This window comes from Nothobranchius furzeri, chromosome 3, assembly GCF_043380555.1.
Source record: "Nothobranchius furzeri strain GRZ-AD chromosome 3, NfurGRZ-RIMD1, whole genome shotgun sequence".
In the NCBI taxonomy this organism is placed as follows: domain Eukaryota; kingdom Metazoa; phylum Chordata; class Actinopteri; order Cyprinodontiformes; family Nothobranchiidae; genus Nothobranchius; species Nothobranchius furzeri.
In genome coordinates, this window is record NC_091743.1 from 45,149,528 (window position 1) to 45,171,446 (window position 21,919).

At 41.3% G+C, this 21,919-nt stretch overlaps 1 protein-coding gene across 7 annotated transcripts in view; it reads right to left on the reverse strand.

The window, feature by feature from the left end:
- The window catches only part of itpr1b (inositol 1,4,5-trisphosphate receptor, type 1b), a 206,723-nt gene that overhangs the window by 106,757 nt on the left and 78,047 nt on the right, over positions 1–21,919 (reverse strand). For 4 of the 7 annotated variants that reach the window (XM_054748811.2, XM_015959905.3, XM_054748785.2 and 1 more), the window contains 5 exons: positions 17,462–17,582; positions 17,172–17,356; positions 12,731–12,879; positions 10,774–10,885; positions 7,880–7,915 (listed from right to left, as the gene is read on the reverse strand). In XM_054748811.2, coding sequence (XP_054604786.2) covers positions 7,880–7,915; positions 10,774–10,885; positions 12,731–12,879; positions 17,172–17,356; positions 17,462–17,582 — 603 coding nt within the window. The remainder of the gene's footprint in view (positions 1–7,879; positions 7,916–10,773; positions 10,886–12,730; positions 12,880–17,171; positions 17,357–17,461; positions 17,583–21,919) is intronic. The other 3 variants (XM_015959911.3, XM_015959910.3, XM_015959908.3) reach the window with 1 other exon arrangement.

The following is a 21,919-nucleotide window of genomic DNA, read 5'->3' on the forward strand; positions in this document are numbered from 1 at the left end:
TGTGTGTAATGGAACGGAATGACTGTTTTTTCCCTTCTTTGCTCAAGTCTAGTCTGCATGGGATATGGTCTCAAGGTCTCATGCATTCCTTCTAACCTGCTTATTTTCAGCTCAACAGAAAAATGAAGAATGAACTCTTTTCTTTTAATTAATCAAATAACTCTATTTTAATAAAGCTAGTCCATCATAGTGTTAGTCAATAAATAAGACGTGACAACCTGTGAAATCAAAATATTAATTACCTTATTATAATCCTATAGAATATAAAGGTACTGTGACTTTAAATGTTCCAACAGGACTCATTTCACGTAGCGTTAAAAGACATGACACATTATTTTCACTGATCCAATCAGAATCTTACAGATCTGACGGAGGCGTGGTTTTGGTGGTGTTTGGTAATTTTTCATTCGACAATAAACCATAACATCTGAAGTATAAAACTATGCCACGTCAGCTCTAACACCAGTTCAAAGCGTTCCAGAGAAAGTGACGGAGTGGCCAATCCTGATCTAAAACTCTTCAACCGAAAGAACAAACGACAAGCTGAAAAGAAAAATTCATTGCTATACCAACTGCGGTAACGGTTCCTGTCAGAACAAAAGCTGAACCATCAAGACCCGGGCCCGGGTCTCACCAGACGCCAACAAACTGTCGTGTACCCGGAAGTAACTCACAGACTGGTTTGATCCGAACTGCAGCTTTTCCTACCGGCTCGGTTCCAGAGAGGGTCAAGCTGGACCTCGATATTCCTGATCTAAAGGGGACTTCCTGGAGTGTAGGTAGACTGACATAATGGTGTCTCGTGTTTATGGACCTCCTAATCAAAGCTTAATGCGAAGACAACACCTTCAGTTCCTGTCAGATCTAATCGCTTCTTCGGATTTTCTGGTTCTAATTTAACATCACACGTCATCCATCCACCGTCTCATCCACTTTAGTTACACCATAAATTTAGTGCTTAAAGCCAGTCTAGTTTAACTTGTTAGTAATAAAATTCTTAACTTTTAAACTTGACTCTCTATTCTGTTGTCTCTGAGTGAATACGGAATGGTTATGTAATCCCTGCAATAAAAAGATCCAATCTTCTGGTTTAAGGTACTCACAGATCCGTAAGGTGGATTTCATATTTCCTATGGAATCCCATGCCTTATGGCTCATTAAATAACACGTAATCTAATTCATTACATTTGAGTACTGGCAGATTGGCACGCCAGGCTGAAATTGCAAGTGTGATATTGTGCCCACAGGGTGCGATGGGGTGGGGTGGCCTTTCATAACCCTGTACAGGGTTATTTTAGCAAACACTAGCTCAAGAAAATTATTTAAAAATATGAAAAATTTGCAAGGTGAAACCCAGGTTTTCAGAAGAGTGTTAAATGAAAAATTAAATATCTATCTATCTATCTATCTATCTATCTATCTATCTATCTATATATATATATATATTATATATATATATATATATATATATATATATATATATATATATATATATATATATATTACAGAAATGTTACCTTCACTGATCAGACTTTTAAGACATCAGACCTTTATTTTGGTAAACGGATATTGTGTGATCCAGGTGACTGGCAACAGCCAACCGGATCGCTCGGTTGCTCACTCGCAGCTAAGCGAGGGAGATGAGCAGCAACACACAGAACTACAGCACCATGCAGAATTACAGCGGCGAAGGAGAGGAGAGCATGAAGATTTAAAAAGTTGTCAAAGGCGAATTTTCCTTTTTGATGACCGAAATTACAGGAAAAAAACGTTTTGATGTTCCAATCTGTTCCATTTGGAGACGTTTTGTAAAGTTGTGGAAAGGACTTGGTGAGTTAAAAGAAATGTACAATTTTATTTAAGCAAAGATGTGTAATGTAACTATTATTTCATTTAAATGAGGCGCTAAAGTAGTGACTCTGCGAAATAGGGAAGCACGTTATGTTGAGTGCTGGAGAGAGACTGGCTGTTAATTTAACGGCCGGCGGTTGCCGTTTTCTGTCCGCCTTTGAGGAGCTGCATCTTCGTCGGCACATATGGGACAGAAGCTGTTTTTTTTATTTCAACACTACATGGTGCTTTTGTTCATGTATGCATATTTTTTTATGCTAGGCCTTTTTGTGTGGGACGGAAGACACCCCCCTAGATCAGACCGCTGGAAACAAGTGAAGAACTAAGATGGCGAGCCACCCATGGATTCGTGAGCTGAGCCTTAAGCCTGATTTATGCTTCTCCGTCTGCGTCAGTGCGGAGCACACGCAACGCCATCATCCGTCCTTGCGTAGGGCTCCGGCAGGCACGCAAGTACGTACGGAGTCGAGCCCACTTTTTTAAATATCCGTCGAACGAAACGGATTACGCAAGCTTGTGATTGGTCAGGACGCCGCTGCTGTTTACAGCGCCGCCATTGCAAAGAGAGCCGAGTTTAACTAGCGGCAGACACGGAGAAGCTTGAAGAATACCTCACGAAAAAACTCTAAAAACATGAACGTTTAATTCTCCCGTGACTGGAGGAGTGAAAAGATGCGCAGCAAGCGTTTTATTTGTGGACGGAAATGACAGGAAACGTGGGTTTAGAGGTGGGGAGCGCATGAAGCGGTAGGAGAATGAGAGACAAATATGTCCGTGTTAAAAGTCTCTTATATACACAAAAAACACAATATAAACACACTATCTTGGACCGATACATGACAGGATACCACAGAACAGCACTACTCCCTCTGTTGTCCTGCTGGGCAATTGCTTTGCAACACTCTCCAGGAGACGGAGAAGTAAAAGAGCAAAACGCTTCCGTCAATCCGTGCATGTCTGTCCCTTGCGGAGCTGACGGAGAAGCATAAACCAGGCTTAAGTCGCCAGCAGACCGCCCTCTGCTGAATCGGCCCTGGACTTCACCAACACTGCATAGGTCTTCCAAACGCTGGTGGGAGTTGCTTTATTTCTTGTTTCAGGAAGGAATTGGACTCAGTAAGAGCTGAACTGTTCCTCAGAAACACCGACAAGGAGACTAGAAAATGTGAACTGCATGTTCGTTCAGCCTTTTGCTGGATTATTTAGATTTTTACGTTTTTATGGTTTTACTTAATTCCTTTACTTAACTTGAATAAGGGTAACTGTTGGAAACTGTTGGGTGTGAAGGCCAATTTCCACACTAGCCATCGCCCCCAGTTTTCTGGCCAGGTCGAAAGGATGAACCGGACGGTTGTCGGCATGTTGAGGAAGTGCGTGTTCTCTAACCACCGAGACTGGGATGTGAAGCTTCCGTTGGTCCTCATGGCCATACGGGCCACCCCTCATGGGTCTACTGGTGTTTCCCCATTTGAAATGATAACAGGTAGACAAATGACCCTGCCACTTCACCTGCTGTACCAGCCAGTTCAGTCCGAGGCCGACCCGGCTTACACGAGCGAACAATATTTGCAGGACCCGAAGAACCATCTGCCTGCAGCGTTTTCGTTTGCACAGACAAATCTGGAGAAATCAGCTGAGGGCAGGAAGGCTTATTATGATCAGAAGGCCTCACATTCGGAACTCAACATAGGTGAAGAGGTCTGGTTCTACATTTTTGCTCCTAAAACTGGTAACACCAAGAACACCTCTGGGAAGCTGGCTAAGAAACTTTTGCTGAAGTGGTCAGGCCCATACCTGATAACTGATAAGCTCTCTCCAGTCGTGTATCAGATCAAGATTCCTCAAACAAACAAGGAGCCCGTCTATGAATGGGTCCACAGGGACCAAATCAAACCACACAAGGGTTCCACTAATTTGGTCAATGCTACCACCAGCAACTTCGAAAGGGGGGTGATTTCACGCCTCGTTCGGTTCCATAGCTCTCTATCTCGAGTTACACAAGTTTGTCTATGTTTGTGTGTGTGCAAGGTTGTCTTTCCTGTTTATACATGACGTGCAGACTTGGGTGATTTGAGATGAACATGCTGTGGGTTCCGGAAGTCAGGTAATCAGGTAGTTAACAGTAGATGGGTTTAGTCCACATGTTACCGTCATTCAAAAAAAAATTTTTTTCTATTTTCACTAATCGTAATTCCTTATGGGTACATTCACATGTAGGTTGATTACTAACTTCACTGATTTACATTTTTAGTGCTCTTTGACACTCATAAATCTATCTTTTTATACCGTGATTAAGTTTTGAAAACTTTATGATTAACTTTGTTAATTTACCATTATGGGCTACAACCATTTTTGCCCTTCATGTTGATTACATTTTTACTTAGTGCGGTGATTTCTCCCATACGCAGCATAGGGTTTTATTAATTTTTATTCTTTTTGCACCACTTTTTGCATTACACATAGTGTATTGCACCCATTTCTTCACTTAAAACGCTAATTCACATAATTGCTACACATAGTACATGCAGGTACTCACAGGGCCAGGTTTCCTTTTGTTCATTAATTTGCATTAGATGCCATTTTGTTGTGTCTACATTGAAGTGCCCTGTGCTGTGCTCTCTCTCTCCTCTTCCAAGTTTCACTGATGATCCTCGATTCCTGGGGGTGGACCTATGATTCATCATCGGATTCTACTCCTCCTGATTGGTGTTCCGGCTCGTAGGACCTGAACGCCCGTGGATTCCGGCATGGTTGCTGGGATACTTCGCTCGCTGGGACCTGACCTGCCTGCTGCTCTTTCCTGCACTGGATCACGATAAGTGATAAGTTTTGGAAGTATTCCCTACCCGTGGATATATAAAGTTGCTCCTGCTTCAAATTATTACCTCCACGTGGATACCTTAATAATCTGCTGACTTGTGTGCTTCCAAAGGGATCATGCGAGACTGTTGAAACCATGTGCTGTTCTTCGGAGTGGGGTCTGTACCTCACCACTTTTGGCCTCTTCCTGGGGAACTGCACCTTCCCCTATCTTCTGAGTCCCTTTAGGACTCTGGTTTATTCAACACCAGGTGGTCTCTGTACGGACCACCGTGCCATTGAAAAGGGGGGATATGTAACGTAATGAAATGACTGTTTTCCACCTAAATGTCATTTCCCCCCTCTCCTCAGCAAGAACTAATCTGCATGAGATATTGCTCAAGGTCATGCATTTGCTTCTAAACTGTTTTCCTTTCCAGCCCAAGAGAAGAATGAAGACAAAGGACTCTTTCTTTTTAATAAATCAAAGAACTCTATTTTTAATAAGCTAATCAAACAAAGTGTTATTCGATAATAAAACGTGAACCAATTTGTGAAATGAAAATATGAATTACTTGATATCATAATCCTACAGAATATAATAAGTAATGTAACTTTAAATGTTTCCACTAGAGACTGATCACACGTAGCGTTAAGACATGACACATTGCTTTCACTGATCCAGTCAGAATCTGCCAGATCTGACGGAGGCATGGTTTTGGTGGTGTTTGGTAAATCTGTCATCTTTTCATTCAACCATAAACCAAAATATCTGAAGTATAAAACTATGCCCACGTCATCTTTAATGCCATTTCAAAGCGTTCTAGAGAAGTTGTCGGAGTGGCCAATCCGTAACTTTCCTCTTCAGCCGAAAGAACCAACGACAAGCTGGACAAAATCTGTTGCATTTTACCAACGAAGCAACGGTTCCTTTCAGAATAAAAGCTGAACTCACTGACCTTCTGGGTTCATCTGATGCTGTCAACCAGCTGTCGCTTTTTACCTGGAGACAATCCAAAGACTAGTCTGTCGCACTGCTGATGCTGTTTCATCGGCTCCGGTACAGAAAGACGGGCTCGAGGACCTGGCATTCTGGATCTGTATGGAGGTCTCATTCTAAGGGTATGTGTGGAGCGACAAAAATGGCGTCTTATGTGTTTATGAACCTCCAAATCAAAGCTTAGCGCGAAGACACCACCTTCATTCCCATCAGAACTAATCTGTCCTGATTTGCTGGTTCTGAAAAACAATCCACACTACACCAATCTCCGTCTCACTTCACCTTAGTTACACCATACATTTAGTGTTTAAAGTTAGTCTAGTTTTAATTTGTTTAGTAATAAATCTTTAAACTTTTAAAACTTGACTCTCTCTTCTGTTGTCTCTGAGTTAATACGAAGTTGTTACATAATCCCTGCAATAAAAAGTTCCAGTCTTCTGGTTAAAAGTACCCAAAGATCCATAAGATTGATTTCATATTTATTATGGAATCTCATGTCTTATGGTTCATTAAATAGATGTAAAATTAACCCTTTACAAAGGTTTTTTTTTCTTGAAGGTTATTTCTGGGAAGAGGAATACACAAGAAAAAAAATGTATTAACATGGGTCAAACAGAACTAAAGCGTTATATGAACCATAAAACTGAATTTAATGATTTACTCTGAGTAAACTTAAAAAGGGGACGAATAGAAAAAAATAGATAACTTGAACTAGAGTTTATTAAAATGTTGCAACCTACTACTACTATTCCAAAAAGTGTTTAAATCCAAAATATAGGTTCAATTGCTGGATTGATCAAAAGCAGTCCTTGATATGTGTTTTGTATGTTTATTGTCCATGTATTTTCTATTTACTACTACCAATAATAAGCCGGCAGTTTAATTCTGGTCTGCGGTTTTCTGTCCTCTTCTTTCAATTTTTATTCAAATCCTAAATTTACTCCAGTAGTCGAATCTACCTGCTCCATACTGGTCCAAACTTCAGTCTGATATCTCTCCTGTAACTGCCTCCATAAGGAGTGTTACAAAAGTATCCCTTTAGTCTCTGCTATCTACTCTACAGGATAAACAAGCTCACACCTACATGTGCATCAGCACTCACAAGCACATAAACTACTTTACAACCACCTGTCATTAACAAGACTGGAGTTTCTGGGACAAGATAGAGAAATAGAAAGTATTAAAACCACTTAAATGACTCAAACCAGGAAAGCACAGATAAAAACTCTGAATGAGGAAAAAATTGAGGTTATTTAGTTTAGCCCTAAGGAGAACTCACACACCCTTCCTGCAGCCCTCGGATCGCTGCAGCCATACACTAAACCATATGTCACCAATCTGGGTGTAATTATGGACCAGGAGTTAAATTTGATGAACAGATTAGTTCTGTTCAGCAGAAAAGCTCACAGTCAAAGCTGATACCTAAACGTTGTGTTGAAAGAATGACTCATTCTTTGATCACAGCTGCTCCCTGCACCAGAAATTGACTTTAAACTTTTTCTATCAACTTCCTAAATGTTCTTGCTGACCCGCGACGCTCTCACCTGCGTGTACAACTATGTTCCATCCCAAACTCACAGATTAGCTGACTGGCTAATATTGTTGGCTCCTCAATAAAAGCTGGTTTGGACGTATTTTAGTGGTCCCAAGACTTAAATCAGTCACCTCTAGAAATCAACATCCTCATTTAATTATTTTAAATGTCTTTAAAACCTCACATTGACAAATTTTACTTAGTAGTGTTATTTTAATTAGTCATTTTATTTTCTTTACACAAATAACTTTTGGTTGTAACTTTAAACATTTTTTAATGTTCTAAATTTTTCTCACCGATCCCCCAAACATCATTTATAAGCTTAACATGGTCTGGAAAATAAATGAATCAATCATAATCAACATCAGAGATCTATATCTTCTTTAGATCTGACAAACGTTAAGGCAAATGTTTAAACATTTAAACACAACCAATAGTGATAAATCTATTGAAAAACTAAGTATGACTATAAGACTTCACTCTAACATAGCAACCAACACAGACAGAAGCATAAACTGAGCTAAAACACTTTAAGGCTACATCTATTGACCATGTAAACGGACACACGGCGAGAGGGATGAGCTAAGCTTCTAGCACGTCTCACAGATGGGACTGCAGGGCTAAAAGGTCTACTGGAAGCACAAAAATGTTAGTGGGAGACGGACGGATGGATGATAGTAAGTAAAATGATCAACCTCAGCCACATCCGTTTCATCATCAAAGGCAATCAGCTGCAAGAGAAGAAGTAGTAGGCAGACAGTTAGTAGAGCTTGTTAGTGGGTTAGAGCCCCGTTCACAAGATGTAAAGCTCTCTATCACACACACACACACACACACACACACGCACACGCACGCACGCACGCACGCACGCACGCATGCATGCACACCTGAAACGAAGTTAGTAAACTTGTGAAACAGAAAGTAACGGATGCTACCATCACCATGGCGTATCAGTGTTTCTATATTAGACATGACTGTATATATTCTAGTTATTGGTTCATAACTGATCAGATATTTATTTATTTAGTCTTCCTCATAATGCTGCAGACCGTTTAGACTGATGACTAACATGGAGGATTTATTTTAAATCAGTTCTTTTTCTCTGTATAAAAGTTACATAAAAAGGGTGAACGATTTTAATCAGCTGTTTTTAAACGCCTGTAGAAGTGAACATGAACATACAGACAGGAAGTTTAGTGAATTTGGTGTTCTCAGAGGACAGACGTTCTAATCTGTTATCGTGAAAATAAATAAATAAATAAAACAGGAAATCTTTCATAGTCTAGAGCAGCGGTGGCCAAATTGTGGCAAGTGGACCGTTTGTGTCCCTTGAGCCTATTTTGTCCATCCCTCAACTCTAAACCCAGAATGGTGGAAACGTGTCCCTCCAGCTCAAACTGCTGATCAACGGATGCAGAGTGTAGGCTGAACGCAGTGCAGGTAAATCAAATTATTTTCAAAAAGGGAAAACATATATGGTTTTTATTTCCATTGTTTGGATTTTGGTTTAATTTCATGATAAATAGAATTACAAACCATCACAGACCTGTGATTAATAAAACCTAACTACATACAGCACCCATCACAGACAAACCTGTGACTCTGATCCAGTTCTTCTTGATAAATGACAAAAAAGTATTTTAAAGATCAAGAAACTAGAAAACAACCGACCCGCCGAATCCAGTTTTAGATGTTTCTCTTTGCCTTGAGAGTTCTACTGTTAAAGCAAACAGTCATTCTGCCTGTGTTCACATTTTGATAGGTAATAACTTCACTTAGATGGATCTCATGTTGTCCTGGCCTTTCCTATTTTTCTGTTATAATTTCCATAAAACAACATATCAAAATAGAAATGTGGTTGTTTTTGTCTCCCACAAGTTGTCACCCTGACGGTTCTATTGATTACATGGTAATTTTCCCCCCGGAAGTCATCACCGTTGCTAAGCAACCAACTTCCCAGCTCACACATGCTCACTGTCCGTTCAAACTCTCATCATCATCATCATCTTTATTTGTATAGCGCTTTAAAAAACACAGCCATACGGCTGACCAAAGTGCTGAACAGTCACACAATAATATAAATATAACGCATGAAACAATAAAATGCAACCAAGAATACAATAAAACAAGCCAAAAATAAAATAAGTTACCAATAAAACCAATGGAAACATGTCTTCCAAGTATAGTAAAGTAATAAAGCCCATCCAGCAGCTAACTGTTAAATGCAAGGGTAAAATAGTGTGTCTTTAATCTAGAAACTTCTTAAAAACTTCTAAGGAGGATGCCTGTCAAACTGTGACTGGGAGTTCATTCCACAGTTTAGGACCACCAATGGAAAAAGCTCTTTCTCCACATGATTTGTAATGCACTTCCGGGACCTCGAGGAGCAACAAGCTGGAGGACCAAAGTGTGCGGCCGGGGGAATAAATTGAGAGAAGGTCAGATAAGTACGCAGGGGCAAGACCGTGGAGGGATTTGAAAACAAAAAGTAGGAGTTTGTATTGAACCCTGAAAGTGATGGGCAACCAATGAAGGGATCTGAGAACTGGTGTTATATGCTGGCGCCCGTCAGTACATGTCAGTGTGTGCAAACTAGCTGCTAAAACGGCTTTTAGAAGAATGTTCCCCGTGAAACAAGCATTAGCAATGATGCTGCTTCAGGCAGAGGGAGCTGATGAGAACTGGTCAGTAGGAAATGGCAGAGACTCTGACAACAACATGGTGCAAGATCTCTGCCCCGCCCCAAGTCTCAAAGAACATTGATTGACTGAGAGGTGGTTTGTTGACATGTCTGGTCTCTGATCTGGAAACCTAACTGGCTCTGGACCACGGTAAGTTACCATAGTAACAAACCCAGGTAAGAAGAGATCCAGCTTGATGATCTGCTGATCTAGCTTCGTAGTAAAGAGCTCTGTTCTGCTTGTTTGCAGCTTGAAGAGAGTCTATTTGGACTACAGCACTGTACCCGACAGGTAAACACACCCACAGGTGCTAGTGCTAGTGACTAGAAGTGTGCAGTCACATTAAAATACTACTATCAGTATACTGGAGTACTAAGCCACTGGAGTCAGTGACATCTAACAAATGACTGATAAATGAATAAATAAATTCTGTTGCATTATTGGAGACAATAGTGAGTGTAGGGCTCACGAGCTAAATAGATTTAGTGTTAGTATGATAGCCCATTAGTAGCCAATGGATGAGTGTAAAATGGTTGTGTGAGGAATAGAAACATGCATGCTAATAGTGTTAATTATGCAGAAATCCATAACTTGTATCACTCGTTTGTAAAGCACCAGAGTTTTTAGAAGGAAATAATGAGCCAATCCAATTTTTTAGCTGTGCTAAAATTTAATATCCTCTTAAAAACATTAAAACTAAACTAAACTGCAGACACATCTGTGGTTTCACATGCAAAATGTAAAGACACGTTCTCCTATGACTGTAATAATCCCGGCTCCAGAGGAAACTACAAAGCATTCTAGAGGAAGATCGATGTTCTCTGAGGTGTCCAAAAATTATTTAACTTGTTTGATTTTAGAATCATAGAACAGAACCACAGACAGACATGTAACAAAACCCCAAATACCTTCACCCCATAGCCTCGATCTTTGGTCATCATTTCCCTGAGTGTTTGCAGAACCTTGATGCACAGACGCTCCTCATTCTCCTCCAGCAGCTGCTTGGTGTGTTTGATCAGTCTGAGCACAGACAACAAACAGAAAAGTACACACATTTAATTAAAGCGACTTAATTAGAAGCTGTGAGTTAGGAAAAAAGAAAAGAACAATGTGAGTAATTTAAACCTTAGGTTTCCATAGCAAGTAACTGTTGTAGAAGATGGAGGGATCTAATGGGCTTTTTTCACACAATAAACTACATGTCTGTAAGATTTTCTTTAAAAATCATAGAATTTTTTGTCCCTGAAAAGCTAATCTCACAGATACAAGGGTGTGCAATCAACCAGGTATGCAACTTCATTTAGATATTTGGAGTCTTATTTCCTGATATTTGGACATCTCAACTCTGATTGGCTAACAGCAATGTGACTCCACCACTGACTCAGTGTGCTCTGCAACGCTGATGTTCTATCTCCACAAATAACACAAGTCTAGAGAAGTTATGCTGTGTGGCGTAGTTCCGAATGCTAATTGTTAGCTTCTGCCAGGTGAGATGGATGCTGGATGATGAAACAACAGTTTTCCCCATCGCAAGTCAAGATGTATATATTAATGTATTTATATATATGAATAAATTATTATTGTTTCACTGCAAGTTTGTTCTATTTCTTTGTCCTAAAGGAAATGATCAACTAAAGGCAATATTTAATCTTTTCCTTAATGATGGAGTCAACAGCATGTACAATAGGATCAATATTTAAAGCTTTATGTGCGTTCTGTGGCTCTGGATATTTCTGTTTTAATTATTTTGTTGCAGAAGAAAGAAATGTGGCTCAAAGGATTGGAAAGGTTTCAGAGTTGAAAATATTCAGTTGATCTATAATAATGGTGATGGTCAGAGGGTTCGGTGGCGCCAGTGCTCAGAAGCCTCGCCTCCGTCAGCGCACCCCAGGGCAGCTGTGTCTACAATGTAGTATCACCAGCGTATGAATGTGTGATCATATATATATATATATATATATATATATATATATATATATATATATATATATATATACATATACATGCATACATACACTTTATGTATGTATGTATACATATATACACACACACACACACACACACCTATACCTGTACATATATATAAATACATATACATATATACATATATATATATATATACATATATATGCATATACACATATACATATGCATATGCACATATATATACATAAATACACCTATACATATATATATACACACACACACACACACACACACACACACACATATATATATATATATATATATATATATATATATACACATATATACATATATATATACATATACATATATACATACATATTTATACATATACTGTATATGTATATATATATATATATATATATATATATATATATATATATATATATGTATTTATATATATATATCATGTACTAAGTTCTGAGTCTAAAGCAGGAGAATGAACAAAGAAAAAAACATTTATTATTCCTACAAAGATTTGATGCTTCATCATCTAACAGAGACAAATGTTTAAGTTGAAGAGAGTTAAACCCAGCTATATTTTATACACTACCTGGCTAAAAAATGGTCACCAAGTGGATTTAACCAAGCAAATAGATAGGCAAATCTGGTGGTCGTGGAAAATATGTAAGTCTGTTTGAGAAGGGTCAGAACTTAGGCATCATCTAATGAGATGCAGAAATGACTAAAACTGGGTTAAGAACTGTCCAACACTTTATTAAAAACTGATCTGATGAATCCAGATGGACCCTGTTCCAGAGTGATGGTGCATCTGGGTAAGAAGAGAGGCAGATGAAGTGAGGCACTCATCATGCCTACTGTACTTACTCATTGTTCTGACTATCAATAATGTCACCATCATAAGACATACAGACATACTTTGATATGAATCCTCCACTTTCACATTTCCTGCGTGCATCTGTATTTTCAGGGAAGAGCAGCTCTGGACGATGCAGGACGTCCACCAGGACCGAGAGCTCAGCCTGGACCAGCGGCCTCAAACGGTCCTCTAGTGCAGACACAATGTCCTGAGGAGGAGGAGGAAAAAATATACTAAACAATTAATGAATCAAAATAAATGTTTCTATTCATTTTATAATTTACCCTTCATGTATTTATGTACATGTAAAATAAAATATATCTTGCTCTTTGACATTTTACTCTAAATATGTGAAAACATGTCTTCACATATAAATGTTATTCTTTTATTTCTAATCTTTTTTAAATTTTTGATGTGGAAATATTCTGGTAAAATCAGAATTCAGGCTCATTTTATTTTTTCATCCACAAAATATTATAACAATTCCTAGTCTGATATTCCTGAAAAATTCCTTGGCGGCAGTAGCTCAGGAGGTGTAGTAGGTTGTCTTGTAGTCGGAAGGTTGTAGGTTCGATCCCAGCTCCTGCTAGAGAATGCTGCTGTTGTGTTCTTGGGCAAGACACTAAATGCTGGTGGTGGTTGGAGGGGCCGGTGATGCTAGTGTTTGGCAGTCTCACGTCTGTCAGTGCCCTCCAAAGCAGCTGCGGCTACATCGTAGCTTATTATCACCAGTGTGTGAATGTGTGTGTGAATGGGTGGACGACTGATTGTGTTGTGAGGTGCCTTGGGGAGTTGTGGAAAGCATTAAACAAATACAGGCCATTCACCAAAAGAAATGTAGGTAATTTTCTCAAGAAATGTGATCAAATCCCACCAACGAATCACAATGACAGTTAAAAAACAACTTTAAAATTTAATCACACTAACTGCAGGTTATAACATAAGATTCATAAGATACAAATACACCAGAGAATCAAAGAAAAAGGATTATTTAAACGTGAAACTCAACTATTACCCTTCTTTATCTCTACTTTGATAATATTAGACTACATAGGTATCATAATACATAGTTTGTTTTTGGGCAAATTGAGCGTCAAGCCTGATGTTTCGTGTGTGTGTGTGTGTGTGTGTGTGTGTGTGTGTGTGTGTGTGTGTGTGTGTGTGAGCATACACTTGCGCACGTGTGCGCCTGTACTGCATGTGTGAGTGTTGGCTTGAGATAAGAGCCGAACCAAACCAGACGGGTCAGTGAGTTTGAAGACTTCCAGTGAAAACTGAGTCATGTGTTACAAGTTGGGTGGGGCAACTTGGTGCATTTACTGAAAACAATTCCTAATGCTCCTTCTAATGAATTGTGTATGCCGCAGTCAGAGCTACCAAAAGCATTACGTCACACTCAGAATGAAGCCAGCTGTTGACCAGCATTAACTTAAGAATCTTAATTGTTTTATGGAAGATGTAAAACACTTTTCATCTGTGTTTCTGTAGCAAAAGGCCATAACGAAACTAAATGTGGTTTTTTTTCTGCAGCAAAGAATTAAAAAAGGTAAACCCAATGAATAAAGGACAGGCTATAAAAATACTATTATCATTCTCATTCAACAGCAACGCAGTCTTGTATTTTTTTGCAAAATCTGTGAAGACGACAGCGTTGAGGAGCCATATCATGGTAAATTAACTTTTTGGAGCTTTTTATCAAGTGGTATTGTTATTTTCTCGTGAGAAATAAACACAAAATCTAGTTTGGCTGCATTCATGCCTTTTCTTGCCTCAGCTTCAATTTGATTTCCTGCCTGCAAACAGACAACAGTAGCCCATGTGCATCATCAGGCATTTCTCCTCCCCATGAAGCTAGTCTCTGATCTTAAACCCACGCGGTGTAGTGGTAGCCTGGCAAGCCAGACTAAGAATTTGGTCTAGTTCACTAGGCTAGTGTGGTGGAGGATTTTTGATACATTTATTAAATTAAATCATCAATAAGATGTGATATTCCATATAAATATGAATTATCAATCTGATTGGTCTTTGAATATTTGACTGAATATTATAATCATGATGGAATGCAAGCTAGATTGTTTTAGCAAAACCTTATTAAGTATCTGGGATGTAAAATCAGTTTGACTGTATGGTTTTGTAAGAAATTGGGGGTTAATATTGTTGCTTTTAAGCTTAATATATTAACAGACACATGTATGTAGATGACCGGTTACTGAAAAGGTCAAACTGTAGATGAAAACTGCATTCCTGGATGCTACATTTAATAAACTATGGAATATTCAGAAAACCATCCAACACCATTGTGCAGATTCTCCTTTAGCGGTCCAGGGATGAGGTAGCCTGAGTGGTGATTTCACCGGACGTCATAGTTGCAGGAATCTTAAACAGTCGTAGCTCCCTTTGAATTCAGATATCACCGACCAGAAGATACTACCAGGATCTGCAATTTAGACGCTCTACGTCTGAGGTGTGTTGTTGTGTCTGATATCACTCTCAAGCGTTGCAGAGAGGCTTTGACCTAGGTCAGAATAGATGACGGTCCCAAATGCATTGCTCACCCGGCCTAACCAAGTGAGCTGGTGAACAACTGGGGATCAGGAAGTGATCCCTATATTTATTAACTGTTGTTGACAAATTTAGACAAATATGAATTTGACAGGTTTAAAAGGGCATTACCAAAGACCTCAGAGTTAACCTCTAAGTATCTGAGTGAGGGACTGATTCTCTTAGAATGAAGTGAAAATGTTAAATATTAATAATAATATTATAACATTACTGTGTTCATACTTATAGATTAATTAATAATTCAACAATTACTGATCTGGTGTAATTTAAGACCTGAAATAAATCATTAGAGGAAAAATATTAATTTCAACCCACAATGTAAAATATAGGACACATTAATCAAAGACTTTGTATTTAAACATATTGTTCATTCAACAAAATATGATTATATGAAGTTTTGAAGTTATTTATGTCAGGGAACTTTATTCTGAGAGTAGAAGATAAGAACTCCTGCATCTTGCAGCCTTGACGGCACATGACACACGCAGGATTTGTTAAGAATATTGGCTCAAGCTCTTTTTTTCAAATCGGCACCACGGTATGAAAAAGTTGGCCTGTAAAGTAAAAGTCAACTTGTGGTCATTTTGATGACACTTGGCCTTTTGGTACGCTGCTGCAGTTTGGTTTATGACGGCGGTTGGGTTTGGGCCGTAAAGCCGTTCTGCGTCGTAATGGCTGTTGTAAAGTACTACACAATGTTGTAAACAGCCTGGCACTCATCTTCAGCACAGACCAGCGCTTCTGGGACACAACGCTGCACCCTCCATGTAGCCACTCTCAGTAACTATAATGGCTTCTATTTAAAATGATGGCGCGGCGTGACGTGGCACATCTGTCTCCGGTGTGCCCCAGCCTCTGGCTTTAGGAGGTTGGATTGGGGGTTAAACCATCAAATAGATCCCGAGCACAGCCACTGCTGCAACTCACCAGGGAATGGGTCAAATGTGTGAGGACTAATGGTACTTTAAACCTTGACCGGTAGCTGAGTGGATATTCTGATAAAGTACTTCTGCACTGAGGACAAAACACCGCGGTAAACGACGTGTCCACAACGATGCACGTAATGGCCACCACAGGATTTGTGTGTTAAGCGAATATTATTTTGTAACAGACTTGGCAGTCCAGTGGTTAAGAGTACCAAGGCACACCCACTGGACTGCCATAGCCATTACAATACTTAGACACGTTTGTAGGCGAGTTTTGTCGAAACAGTCGTGTGCAGAGCCATACTGAAACATACTATTGATTTCTGGGTACAAATCGAGGTTGACAAAAATAACTCATTTACAATAAAATGGCATCTTAATAGTGCCAACGGAATAATTTTATCATAGATTGTGTCTACCTCTGCTCTCAAAGACTTCAAATAGCATGATCTGGCTCCTTTAAGGGATAGTGTCCATGAGCCTCATTGGCTGTGTTGGGGAGAATACTGTGTAAATGTATTTAGTTACAGAATACTGAATACTTGCTTTAAAATGTATTTTGTAACATATTCCATTAATCCAGGTGGTATTATAGTCTAAATACTTGGAATACTTCCAAGTGGGAGCATGTAGTTTGACTGACATCTGTAGCGGTGAGTACGTCACATTGGTTGTTATACAACAGCATGCATAGATAGTTTAAAAGACAACCGTAAATATCGCCCCACAACTGAGAGCCGTCAATGGACTGTGGCTAGACTATATATTCTACACAATGCAGATGCGCATTGCCAAAATGTATTTATTCATCTTTCGAGTGTAAAACACAGAAGTATTCCAATGGTATTACGAACGTAACTCTATTCTAAATACCATGTTTAAAAATAGTAAATGTAGGAATATACAGTTACTCATAATTAGTATTCAAAATACGTAATGGCTGTATACGTATTCCGTTACTCCCCAACACTGCTCATTGGTGTAGAAAGTGGTCTGATGTTTTGCTACAAACCTGTAGCCTCTCGATGATGTTTCTGTAGTCTTTAGACCCAGAAAGACTCGAGTCTTGTCTTGATGTGTTTTTAGTAGATAGTTTCCAGTTGAGGATGCTCTTCTGCACAAGATTATTGGACTTGACAAACAAGTTGTTCACCTGACTGTCGAGATCTACAGGAATGGCTATCGCTCTGCTCTTTGCTGAAAAAGACAGAAATGCGATATGAAGTATGAGTACATTACATCATCATCATCATCATCAAAACAGAGAGCTTACTCAGCTATCAGTGGTGTTTCACTGCTTACCCACGTCTGACAGCACTTTAATGCAGGCCTCGACCGAGGCCTTCTGAACAGGGTTAAGCCAGCTACAGTGGTACACCCTAAACACTCCCTGAAGCAGCTGAACAAATACTGGCTGGCGAGTCTGTAAGAAAAATCAAATCAAATTATGAAGAAACAAAAACATCAGGAAAGAAGAAAAGAACATTGGTTTTAAATTCACTTTCAGATCTTTTGATCATGTTATAATGTTATTTCCTCATCAAAAATGCCCCAAAGTAAATTCTGCAACACATGCATTCTTCCCTCTGAGCTGCAGCTCCTCTTCAGGTCAACAAAGCTGTTGCAAATAGCTGGATGGAAAAGTTTTGCACCATCATGCACTGCCCCGCCCCATCCAGGTAGTGTCTAACCCAGAACCCCCCTCCTCTGGACTGTAAACACAGGTTTGGCGCCAGGCCACGGGGAAATGTCACAGTCCTTGTGATGGCCAGTTCCCCATTGGCATATGTGTTCTCACAGCTGCTTTGTTCTTCTTCATGTCCCATAAGGCTTTACTGGGAATCTAGTAGGGCTGCACAGTACATCGCAAATGTATCGTAAGTGCGATATCAGCACTACAGTCGTCATTTGCATTATTTTACTCTGTGGGTGTCGGAACGAGCCTCCGCACCGTGAGAACAAACATCCCAGCTCTAAAGCCGATCTTCATCCGCGTAAGTCACACGTCATGTGATCAGGAAGCAGAAAATCCATGTGTTAGAAGATCGTTTTGGGCCACTGCTGTAAAAAAAGTGAGGCGCGAACCGGAAAAGCTTTTGTCGATCACAATTCGACAACGGATTATGAAAGAACGGATAACACTCGAAACGGTCAGATTCTTCCTGATGTAAGAGGTGTGTTTTGTTAGTTTTGGCATCATCCTAGCGCACAATGTTCTGTAACTCTTAAAAAAACTGTAAAAACTGAAAAACGCTGGCAGTGAAGGACTTTACTGATCAGGAAACGGCTGGCAGTGAATGAGTTAAATTGCCTTGATCAATCCACCCTCGCAGAATGTAATCTCTTAAAAAGCTCAAATTTTACTCAATTGAATGCTGATCCAACTAGAGTGGGCACTAGTTGTTCTTCTCTTACAGACTGGATTTCAGTTACTCACCTGGATAGGATGAGTTTTAAGACTCACAGGTCAGATGCACAGCCTGGGTCACCTTGCCCTGGCTACTACTCCAATCTGCAATAGAGTCCTGCACAGCAGACATAAAGTCTGCTACCACTCCTTTAATCTATGCAGCTGGCTGCTTATCTGACTGCTATTTCATCCACAGCAAGAAGAGGACATTTCAAGATTTAAAAAAAAAATCATTTAAATAAACTCTTTTTACTGCTGATCATCAAGGTTCATTATAACTGTGTTTAATTACTGAAATTAATTATTATTCTTTGGTTAATAATTATTTATGATTATCAGTAATGTTTAACTATGACAAGAATCATGTGCACTTAGTCAGCTCACACAGGTCACAGTAACTAAGTTAAAGGTAACTGCACTCACATGATCTTTTCCGATAACACCAGAATTTTCTATCTTCAGGGAGGCGTGTTTCTGAGGGTTTGTTAATTCTTCCTTCTACATGTCAAAACCTGATTCGTTAGAAATGATAATAACCATCTTTTAAAACAGAACTCTCGTCAGTTGCAAGGGAGTTCTAGAGAAGGTTGGGACGGCCGCCCAACGCTCTTTAACCAAACAAGCAAATTCTGTCACGCTGGCGGAAATTGCTCCAACACAACAAAACGACACCTGCAGAACAAAGATGATGCTACGAGATTCCTTAAGAATCTCGTCTCTTCTCATCTCATCTTCCTCCGCTTATCCGGGTCCGGTTCGCGGGGGCAGCATCCCAACAAGGGAGCTCCAGACAGTCCTCTCCCCGGCCACCTCCACCAGCTCCTCCGGCAGGACCCCAAGGCATTCCCGGACCAGATTGGAGATGTAACCTCTCCAACGTGTCCTGGGTCGACCCGAGGGCCTCCTGTCGGCAGGACATGCCCGAAACACCTCCCCAGGGAGGCATCCAGGAGGCATCCTGACCAGATGCCCAAACCACCTTAATTGACTCCTTTCGATGCGAAGGAGTAGTGGTTCTACTCCAAGTCGCTCCCGACTGTCCGAGCTCCTCACCATATCTCTAAGGCTGAGCCCGGCCACCCTATGGAGGAAACTCATTTCGGCCACTTGTATCCGTGATCTCGTTCTGTCGGTCATTACCCAAAGCTCATGACCATAGGTGAGGATTGGGACATAGATCGACCTGTAAATCGAGAGCCTGACTTTCTGGCTCAGTTCCCTCTTCACCACGACAGATTGGCTCAGCATCCACATCACTGCAGATGCTGAACCAATCTGCCTGTTGATCTCCCGATCCCTCCAACCCTCACTCGTGAACAAGACCCCGAGATACTTAAACTCCTCCACTTGAGGTAGGACCTCTCTCCAGACCCGGAATTGGCAAGCCACCCTTTTCCGGTCGAGAACCATGGTCTCAGATTTGGAGGTGCTGATCCTCATCCCAGCCGCTTCACACTTGGCCGCAAACCTACCCAGCAAGAACTGAAGGTCAGAGATGGATGAAGCTAGGAGGACCACATCATCCGCAAAAAGCAGAGACGAGATTCTCCTGCCACCAAACTCGACACACTCCACACCACGGCTACGCCTAGAAATTCTGTCCATAAGGTAAAGAACAGGACCGGTGACAAAGGGCAGCCCTGGCTGAGTCAAACCCTCACCGGAACAGGTCAGACTAACTACCGGTTATGCGGACGAAACTCGTACTCCTCTGGTAAAGGGACTGAATGGCCCTCAACAGAAAGCCACCCACCCCACACTCCTGGAGCGTCCCCCACAGGGTGCCCCTGGGGACACGGTCATAAGCCTTCTCCAAATCCACAAAATACATGTGGATTGGTTGGGCAAACTCCCATGCCCCCTCCATCACCCTTGCAAGGGTATAGAGCTGGTCCACAGTTCCACGGCCAGGATGAAAACCAAATTGATCCTCCTCAATCTGAGATTCAACTATCGATCAGACCCTCCTCTCCAGTACCTTGGAGTAGACCTTTCCAGGAAGGCTGAGGAATGTGATCCCCTATAGTTGGAACACACCCTCAGGTCACCCTTCTTAAAGATGGGGACCACCACCCCGGTCAGCCACTCCACAGGAACTGCCCCGATGACCACGCATTGTTGCAGAGACATATTAATCACGACATCCCTACAACATCCATAGGCTTGAGATACCCAGGGCGAATTTCATCCACCCCTGGGGCTCCGCCGCTGTGTTGTTGTTTGATTACCTCAGTAACTTCTGCCCCCGAGACTGGACAGTCCATCCCCAGGTCTCCCGGCTCTGGTTCCTTCTCAGAATGTGCATAGGTGGGATTGAGGAGCTCCTCAAATTATTCCTTCCACCGTCCGACTACAGCCCCAGTTGACGTCAGCACCTCCCCATCCCCACTGTTAACAGTGTGATCGAGTTGCTGCCCTTCTCTCCTGAGGCACTGGACAGTTTGCCAGAACCTCTTTGGAGCCGATCAATAGTCTTTCTCCATGGCCTCACCAAACTCCTTCTACGCCCGAGATTTTTCCTCGGCAACTGCCACTGCTGCACCCCGCTAGGCTATCCGGTACCACACCAGAGACCCACAGACCAGCCATGCCCTGTAGGCCTCCTTCTTCAGCCTGACAGCTCCCCGAACCTCTGGTGTCCACAAGCGGGTACAGGGGTTGCCACCACGACTGGCACCGGCCACCTTGCGACCACAGCTAGCAACAGCCACCTCAACAATCGCAGAGTGGAACAAGGCCCACTAGGAGTCAATGACTCCCACTTCTCTCGGGACGTGGTCAAAGCTCTGCCGGAGGTGGGAGTTGAAGACCGTTCTTCTGCCAGGCGTTCCCAGCAGACCCTCACTATGCGTTTGGGTCTGCCAGGTCTACGCGACATCTTCCCCTGCCATCTGACCCAAATCACCACCAGGTGGTGATCAGTTGACAGCTCCGCTCCTCCCTTCTCTTGGGTGTCCAAAACATATGGCCTCAGGTCAGATGATACGACTACAAAGTCTATCATTGACCTGCGACCTAGGCCGCCCTGGTACCAAGTGTACCGATGGGCATCCTTATGTTCGAACATGATGTTTGTTATGGCCAAACTGCGGCTTGCACAGAAGTCCAATAATGAAACACTACTCGAGTTCCAATCAGGCGGGCCGTTCCTCCCAATCACACCCCTCCAGGTCATGCTGTCATTGCCCACTTGAGCATTGAAGTCCCCCAGCAGGATAATGGAGTCCCCTGATGGAGCACTATCTAGCACTCATCCCAGGGACTTCAAAACGGGTGGGTACTCTGAACTGATATTTGGCCCATAAGCACAAAAAACAGTCAGGACTCGTTCCCCGACCCGAAGGCACAGG